The sequence below is a fragment of the Anolis sagrei genome, chromosome 4 (assembly GCF_037176765.1).
Source record: "Anolis sagrei isolate rAnoSag1 chromosome 4, rAnoSag1.mat, whole genome shotgun sequence".
NCBI classification, from domain to species: Eukaryota; Metazoa; Chordata; class Lepidosauria; order Squamata; family Dactyloidae; genus Anolis; species Anolis sagrei.
This window is the reverse complement of record NC_090024.1, coordinates 421,276-430,838: the sequence shown is the minus strand read 5'-3', so window position 1 is coordinate 430,838 and position 9,563 is coordinate 421,276. Positions and strand designations below refer to the sequence as shown.

The following is a 9,563-nucleotide window of genomic DNA, read 5'->3' as shown; positions in this document are numbered from 1 at the left end:
GAGAACCACTGCCTTAGACGATGCCTTGAACCCCAGCTCCATCTGCCTTTCCAGTGGGAGGTTTCACCCTTCCGAATCCCCTTTTCGTAAACGTGCCTTTCATGCGAAACATAGCACGTTTACAATACACAATGCTAAAACTGCGCTGTCGCACGCTGGGCCTGTGCACATGACTGTAGACAGGACATAAATTCTGTGTGCCCAACGGGACGCCGGGGCTGCCTCAGATTAAAGGCCCTTAGATTCCCCCAAACAGAGTCTTTAGAATGCTTAAAGGAAAGTTCTTTATTGATGAAAACAAACAGGTACTGTCAAGCTTTCTTAACTGTCTATTGGCTCTTCTCAATCTTGTTCACTGGGAACAGGCACTATCTTCTTAACTGTAATCAACTAATGGGGAAATCCTAACTTCTAATCTGGGCAGTCTGTACTTGCCTCTGTTGGCGTGGAGTCCCTGCACCCGGTACCAACTGCGTCTGGCTTCCGCGAGAGACCCTTGCCCCAACAGAGCTTTGTAGACCTCCAGGGAAAAAGAAGGAGTTCAGGTTGCTGTGATGGCCGGCCGAAGTCCCTCAGCCAAGCTGTGGGGCCTTTTCTCCCCGGCCAAGCTGTAGGCTGAATATCTCCTCAGCCAAGCCGTAGAAGACGAAGCTTTCTACAGGAGCTACTTCGTTTTATGTCCTGTGCGAAAGGCTTCTCTGTGAGAACTCAAAATGGCTCCTGTTCCCACTAAAACTCAAAAAGGGGCGGGACCAGGGAACCTAACTATAATTAACAGGTGGCTTGCCCTATGATTGCAGCCAAAACAAGCCACCTATCTGCAGAGTCCCTGAAACTTAGGACTGCAAGAAACATTAAATGCAAAGCAAACAAAATTGGAGCTCCTGGTACAGTTGTACCAGCACAAAAACCATACAGTTCATTGAGGGGCTGCCACAACTACAAAAATAAATCAGAAAAAGCACACGCCACTCAAACACTCCTGTACGGACACACAAAGTACATGAACCAATGAACAAACAGGCCTGGGTCTAATTCTGAGAACTTCCCACCGGGCTGATTGCGTCCCTGGTCATTCTCCTCCCCTCAGATACTCACGACAGAAGTGGACTGTGGGGGCGTTCAAGTCTAAGTACTGTTATAACACGTTTATCTGTCCAATTTATTGATTTAACTGCAGTAATTACCACTAAAATGAATAAGTTGATAAAAGTAAGGAAATAAAATGTATTGGTAACAATGTTTGCGATGAAATACACGGAGCAGCTACAGAGGAAACGACACAAGGATTATTTATACAGAAAGATTATACGAAACCTACCTGTATATATTATTATATGTATTGAAAATCTTATATGGAGTTGGTTTAACCTCTGTCTGGCTACATAAACTGAATTACAGTGTCACGAAAGGATGCGTGTCTAAAACGTGACACCAACATGAAAAGTTTGGAAAGCTCTGCCTTAGAGTCTCTCTGGGATCAATGACCACAGTTCCCTCCAATGGGAAGTCTATGTCTATGTAGACGTCAACTCTCAGGGACGCTCTTTCCACGTGCCATCTCTCAGGGATACTTGGATTGTGCTTTTCCTGCATGGCCAGGGGTTCTCATTATTAGATTTATTTATTTATCTCCCGCTTTTTCTCTCCATTCGGACACTCAAAGCGGCCCACAAATCAAAAGCGTCGCAATACAACTTAAAATATACAAATATTAAAACAGTATTGAACATCATTAATATTTTTAAATATTGGTCAAATCCATAAAAGCACATGAAGCTTATAAAATCATCGCAGGATCGGATGTCCCATGTCATCTCTTCCAACTCTATTATTCTATCATTCTATGATTTTATGCTATGTCTATACATGGTTTCTCCCCCATGTGAGTCCTTAGATGGGAACGTAGACCTGAACTATAAGCAAAGGTCTTTTCACACTCCATGCATGTATAGGGTTTCTCCCCAGTGTGAGTCCTTTGATGTGAATGTAGATGTGAACTCTGAGTGAAGCTCTGTCCACATTCCAGGCATTAATAAGGTTTCTCCCCAGTGTGAGTCCTTTGATGTGAATGTAAATGTGAACTCTGAGTGAAGCTCTATCCACATTCCAGGCATTAATAAGGTTTCTCCCCAGTGTGGGTCCTTTCATGTGAACGTAGACCTGAACTCTGAGTGAAGCTCTGACCACATTCCAGGCATTAATAAGGTTTCTCCCCAGTGTGGGTCCTTTCATGTTTACGTAGATCTGAACTTTTAGCAGAGGTCTTTCCACACTCCAGGCATGTATAGGGTTTTTCTCCAGTGTGAGTCCTTTGATGTGTACGTAGATGAGAACTCTGAGTGAAGCTCTGTCCACATTCCAGGCATGTATAGGGTTTCTCCCCAGTGTGTGTCCTTTCGTGTGCATGTAGATTTGAACTCGTAGTGAAGCTCCGACCACATTCCAGGCATGTAAAGGGTTTCTCCCCAGTGTGACTCCTTTGATGTGAACGAAGACATGAACTATGATTGAAGCTCTGTCCACATTCCTGGCATTTATAGGGTTTCTCCCCAGTGTGAGTCCTTTGATGTGAATGTAAATGTGAACTCTGAGTGAAGCTCTGACCACATTCCAGGCATTTATAAGGTTTCTCCCCAGTGTGGGTCCTTTCATGTTTACGTAGATCTGAACTTTTAACAGAGGTCTTTCCACACTCCATGCATGTATAGGGATTTTCTCCAGTGTGAGTCCTTAGATGGTAACGTAGACCTGAACTGTAAGCAAAGGTCTTTCCACACTCCATGCATGTATAGGGTTTTTCTCCAGTGTGACTCCTTTGATGTGAACGAAGACCTGAACTATCAGTGAAGCTCTGTCCACATTCCAGGCATTGATAAGGTTTCTCCCCAGTGTGAGACGCTTGATGTTTACGTAGACCCGAACTATGAGTGAAGCTCTGTCCACATTCCAGGCATTTATAGGGTTTCTCCCCAGTGTGAGTCCTTTGATGTCTATGTAGATGGCTACTCACAGTGAAGCTCTGTCCACATTCCAGGCATTTATAGGGTTTCTCCCCAGTGTGAGTCTTTACATGTTGCTGCAGACTATCCCTCCGAGTGAAGCTCTTTCCACACTCCAGGCATGTATAGGGTTTCTCCCCTGTGTGTGTTCTTTCATGTGCATGTAGACCTGAACTCTGAGTGAAGCTCTGACCACATTCCAGGCATTTATAGGGTTTCTCCCCAGTGTGAGTCCTTAGATGGTAACGTAGACCTGAACTATAAGCAAAGGTCTTTCCACACTCCATGCATGTATAGGGTTTTTCTCCAGTGTGAGTCCTTTGATGTTTACGTAGACTTGAACTATGAGTAAAGCTCTGTCCACACTCCAGGCAGGAATAGGGTTTCTCCCCAGTGTGAGTCTTTACATGTCGCTGCAGATGATGCCTCCGAGTGAAGCTCTTTCCACACTCCAGGCATTTAGAGGCTTTCTCCTCCATGTCAAGAATGATACGGGTGTTGAATTCCAATACAGAGACTTGACTCTTCTTTATTCCTTTGTTATCTGTAAGTGAAGTCAAGAATTCAGCAAGATCATCGCCTCGAGAGGATGTCTTCTCCCTCTATTATTGGCTTCCTTACTGCATCCAAGAGGTCGCTCCAAAGAGTCCTCCCTTCCCTGGAGAAGAAAGAAGAGAAAGATCAAGGATGGAAGCCAGAGACCTTCTCTACCTCCAAGATTTCCCCCTTCCCCTTCATGGGTCACGTTGAGAATGGAAATACCAAGAAAGGCCGACACTGGGGCCTCACCCACATATCCAGAGACCAGCCGTGGGAATCAATGGTTCTTTGAAAAGAAGGGAATGGATTCAGAAGGAGAGAGGGATGGAGGAAGACAAAAAGGAACGAGAGAAGGAAAAATGGGGAAATCCTAATTCTGGAGCATCATATTGATTTGATTGGGATGAAGAGAAATGTGGGAAAGGAATGGAAGGCAGGCAGGCCGGGAGAAAGGAGCGGTCCTTGGCAAGACTCAAGGGCACCGTTCGCTGGATCACGCGTGTCCCTGAATGACCAGGAATGGGCTCAATGCTCAGAAGGGACACCAAGGTGGCTGTGCTGCCTCCCTTCCCATCAGGAGTCCCAGGTCTGCTTTCTGAGCATCCCAAATTAGATGGGGTGTTGTAGGTATTTCAGGTTGTATGGCCATGTTCTAGAAGCATTTTCTCCTGACGTTTCGCCTGCATCTGTGGCAGGCTTCCTCAGAGGTTGAGAGGTTTGATAAATCAAGGTGGCCAACTGTAACATTCCCACCGGGCTCCAACAGACAAGAGTTCTTTCTCCCACCCTGGACCTTCTACAGATATATAAACCCAATTTTCCAGTTTCCAACAAACCTCACAACCTCTGAGGATGCCTGCCAGAGATGCAGGCAAAACATCAGGAGAGAATGCTTCTAGAACATGGCCATACAACCCAAAAAACCTACAAGATCCCAGTGATTCCAGCCCTGAAAGCCGTCGACAATACACCAAATTAGATGCCTGCTGCCACCACATTTTCTGTCTTTTCCTAAAGGAATCTGCAGCTGACCAAGACCCTAATCCAGTTAGGTGTGAATGTTGCAGCTGACCACCTTGTTTAGCATTTGACGGCCTGGCAGTTGTTTGGTGTGGCTTGTTGGTGCCTGGGGCAATCTTTTATTGCGAGGTGATTAGATGTTCCTGATTGTTTCCTCTCTGTTGTTGTGCTGTTGTAATCTTAGAGTTTTTTTTAATACTGGTAGTCAGATTTTGTGCATTTTCATGGTTTCCTCCTTTCTGTTGAGATTGTCCACATGCTTCTTGTGGATTTCAGTGGCTTCTCTGTGTAGCCTGACATGGTGGTTGTGAGAGTGGTCCAGCACTTCTGTGTTCTCAAATAATATGCTGTGTCCAGGTTGCTCCATCAGGTACGCTGCTATGGCTGATTTGCCCCAGGCTGTAACAAGCCACACCAAACAACTGTCAGGCCATCAAAAGCTAATCAAGGTGGTCAGTTGAAACATTCACGCCTAGCTCCAACAGAGAAGAGTCCTTTGCCCCACCCTGGTCATTATTCCACAGATGTATAAACCCATTTTCCTAGTTCCAACAGACCTCACTACCTCTGAGGATGCTTGCCATAGAGAGCGGGGGAAGAGAGCCAACACAAGTGTAAGCACACGGGGGGGGGGGGGGGGGGGTCGGCCTGCCTGCCTGCCTGCCTCCGGGCAGTGGGAGAGAGAGAGCCCTGTGGTTTTGATGACAGAGCGGAAGCCATTGGATTGATTGATTTATCTATTTCACTCCCTTCTGCCCCGCCCTTCCCAACCCCCGAGGGGGGGGGGGGGGGACTCAGGGCGGCTTACAAAAGGCACAATTCGATGCCAACAAAATAAGTATATCGCAATTCTAACAATTAAACAGTCACTTTATACAACAAAATCAATAAAACCAGTCCGTACTCCGCGTTCACCATCTCAGAGTCCACAATTTCATCCCATATTGTCTAGTCATCATTGTCCTTGTCTCATTGCCAGATTGCCCGAAAGCCTGGTCCCACAACCATGCTTTTAATTTCCTTCTGAAGGAGAGGAGGGATGTCGATGACCTGATTTTCCCGGGGAGTGAATTCCACAGGTGGGGGGCCACTGCCAAGAAGGCCCTGCTCCTCGTCCTCTATGTTTTCTGCTTCCCTGGAGACTAGGACACAACGGAAGAATGGCTTCAAACTACAAGAAAGGAGATTCCATCTGAACACGAGGAAGAACTTCCTGACTGTGAGAGCCGTTCAGCAGTGGAACTCTCTGCCCCGGAGGGAGTGTGGTGGAGGCTCCTTCTTTGGAAGCTTGTAAACAGAGGCTGGATGGCCATCTGTCGGGGGTGCTTTGAATGCAATTTCCCTGCTTCTTGGCAGAATGGGGTTGGACTGGATGATGGCCCCGGAGGTCTCCTCCAACTCTTTGATTCTATGATTCTATATGTTGTGCTCCGCCCTGAGTCCCCTGCGTTGGGGTGAGAAGGGCAGAATATAAATTCTTTAAATAAATAATCTATGTATGTAATAAAAGTCAGTGTTTGTATGCAGAGGGAGGACGGACGTAGGGCGGAGGTGTTTGTGGCAGCTTTCTGATTGGCTGCCACTGTGGTACAATTTGCATATGATCCCTGATTGGCCAGCTTCCAAATTCCAAGATCTGAGGTGACAAAGAGAGGAGAGGAAAAGGCCAGAGGGGGCTGTGTCAGAAAATTACCAATACAGACCAAACTGGGCACACAGAGCCCACAAGACCCACTCTACATCCTACTGCAGTTTGGAGGAGGATGGACCATGGACTTGCAGTACCATCACTCACTTCCTGAGACCACAGCCACATTCATCCAATTACCAATAAAGACCAAGCTTGGCACACAGAACCCCCATGACCCACTCTACATCCTACTGCAGTTTGGAAGAGGATGGACCATGGATGATGGGACTTGCAATACCATCACTCACTCTCCGAGACCGCTGAGACCATCATCCAATGACTGATCAAGACCAAACTTGGCACATAGACCTCTCATGATCCACTTTACACCCTGGTGTGGTTTGGCTGGGGGTGGACCATGGATTATGGGACTTGCAGTACCTTTTCTCAATTCCTGAGACCACTGCAACCCTCATCCAATTATTGATAAAGACCAAACTTGGCACACTGAGTCTCCATGATGCACTCTACATCCTGGTGCAGATTGGAGGAGGATGCACCATGGACAATGGGACTTGCAATAGCTGCACTCTCTTCAGGAGACCATTACAACTGCCAACGATGGATCAGAATCACAATTCACACAGAGAGCCCGCATGACCTACTCTACATCCTGGTGCAGTTTGGAAGAATTTGGAGATGGATGATGGGACTTGCAGTCACTTCACTCATCTCTGAGACCCTTGCCAATGACTGATCAAGACCAAACTTGGCACACAGAGTCCCTATGACCCACTCTACATCCTGGTGCCCTTTCGAGGAGAACAGACCATGAATGATGGGATTTCAAGTACCTCCACTCACTTCCCAAGATTGCTGCAACCCTCATCTAATGGCCAATCAAGACCACACTTGGCACACAGAGCCCCCATGACCCACTCTACATCCTGGTGCTGTTTGGAGGAGGACAGACCATGGATGATGGGACTTGCAGTACCTTCACTCACTTCCTGAAACCACAGCTACACTCATCCAAATACCAAGAAAGACCAAACTTGGCACGGAGAGCCCCCATGGCCAACTCAATATTCTGGTGAGGTTTGGGGGAGAATAGAGTATGGATGATGGGACTTCAAGTACCTCCACTCACTTCCCAAGACTGCTGCAACCCTCATCTAATGGCCAATCAAGACTAAACTTGGCATATAGAGCCCCCATGACCCACTCATCCTGGTGCAGTTTGGAGGGGGATGGACCACAGCTGATGGGACTCGCAGTACCTTCACTAACTTCCTGAGACCACTGCGAGCCATATAAATACCTGATAAAGACCACCCTTGAGACACAATTCCTTTCTCAAATAAACCGGGCAGCGCCGGGTCCCCAAGCTAGTAAATAATAAACAAAGGGGAATCCCAGAGAGAGAGAGAGAGAGAGAGTCCTAGAGCGGGAGGAGACCTGGCGGGCCATCACCCCGCCCAACCCCCTTCTGCCCAGGAGCAGGAAAACCTCATTGAAAGCACCCCTGACAGATGGCCACCCAGCCTCAAAGCCTCCCTCCCCCACACTCCACCCGAGGCAGAGAGTTCCCCTGCTGAACAGCTCTCTCGCTCTTGCAGTCAGGAGGTTCTTCCTCGTGCTCAGGCGGGATCTCCTTCCCCTCCTGTCCTTGGAAGGAAGGAAGCCACGGTTCCCTTGTGTCTGCTGGTCTCTTTCCAGGGGAGGGGACACAAGCCTGGCCGCCCCCTCCTCCCTCTGGCCTCCCCCCTGGACCCCTGGCCCTCCCTCCTCCTTCTGTCTCCTCTCCCTCCGCCTTCTCTTCTGCAGGCCCCACTTGCCCAGCTGGGGAAACCATCAGGGCCAGCTAGCCTCTCCCAACGCAGGCAGGAAGCAGCCAGGCCTTGAAGCTGCGAGGAGGCGTTTCAGTGGCAGTTAATTTACTATTATTATTATTATTATTGTCTTTATTTGTACCCCGGTAGCATCTCCCGAAGGACTGGATGCGGCTTACAAAGGCCAAGGCCTCAGAACACAACATAACAATACAATACACTTAAAGCAAATTAGAAACAGTCAAAGCAATATGAACAGGTGGCCAATGGCGGCATTCCCCCCTTCCTCTGGCAGGCAAGAGCTCTTCCTCTCACCCTGGGCGTCATCCCCCAGAGAGACAGATCAATACACACACATTCCCCCAGTTTGCAAGACACCCCCCCCCCTCGCCCGCCCGCCCGCCCTCTGAGGAGGCTTTTCAGTCAGGGGTGTGGGCGAAAGGTCAGGAGGGCGTGCTTCTGGGAGAGGGGTCCCCACGGAGGCCGGCCTCCCTCCCTCCCTCCCCGCAAGGCAGCCTTCTTTCCTTCCCCGCGTGGTGAGGACGCGAGGGCGACCCAGGGCACCTCTGGAGCCCGAGGGGACACTCCACCCCCCCTCCCCCCCCACAGAGAAGAAGAAGACTCACCTCCTTCCTTCCTGCTTTCCCTCTCAAAATGGCGCCGGCTGCCAAGGGGGCGGGGCCCTGGTGACGTCACCCACCCCTTCCGAGAAGAAGCAGAGACCTCGCTCCTGATTGGTCGCCCGCCTCCCTCTCCTTCCCTCCCTCCCTCCCTCCCTCTCCCGCGGAGCTCATTTGCATGTGCCAATGGGAGGAAGGGAGGCCGGGAGGGGGCGGGGCCTTGGCCTGCCTTTGCTCCCTCCCGCTCTCCCCCCTCCTTTGGAGAGCGTGGGCGTGTCCTCCTCCTCCTCCTCTCCCCATTGGCTGCGCCGCATTGGAGGCCGGAAGGAAGCCCCCCTCCCCCTCCCCCGCGCCTCTGAGGTTGCTATGGTGATGAGCCGCCATGTTCCCGGCGCAGAGGGGCTGCCTCTCTTCCTGCCTCTCTCTGCCTGGTGGGACCCCCCCTTGCCGCCCTCCTCCTCGAGAGCCTTGGGCCCTTTGCTCTGGCACGGCAGGCACCTGGCTTTTCACTCGAGCATCCGGTCTCTGTCCATCTTTAGAGTCTGTATGTATGTATACAGAGACACTCAGTGGAACACCTCAGCAAGCGAGAGTCCAAAAGTGGCAGCTTCAAACCCAGAACTGATCCCAGATGAGAGACTTCCCCCTTCCTGGGCACACAGAAGGAGACTCCTGGGCGAGAGGGAAGGCGCTGCCCCACCAGATGCAGAGCCAGCCTCCAGAAATGGGGATTCCACCCAGTGGAATAATCCACAGCATGCGAGTGTGGAGGAGAAGAGCCCACCACTGAGCCCTTCTTCCCCGTGATGCCCCAGGGAGGGCCTCCTCCTTGCCGCACTCCAAGGGGCCAGAGACTGCTCAGAGGACACTTCATCCACTTCCAAACTCACACATGTTGTATTCTCTCTGTTTTGTTGGC

At 49.8% G+C, this 9,563-nt stretch overlaps 1 protein-coding gene across 1 annotated transcript; it reads right to left on the bottom strand.

Moving 5' to 3' along the window:
- Window positions 1-270: 270 nt before the first annotated feature.
- On the bottom strand, window positions 271-4,245 carry LOC137096891 (zinc finger protein 135-like). Its single transcript, XM_067467170.1, has one exon. The coding sequence runs from the start codon at window positions 3,479-3,481 to the stop codon at window positions 2,201-2,203; it is 1,281 nt and encodes a 426-aa protein (XP_067323271.1). The 5' UTR covers window positions 3,482-4,245; the 3' UTR covers window positions 271-2,200.
- Between the last annotated feature and the right edge of the window lie 5,318 nt (window positions 4,246-9,563).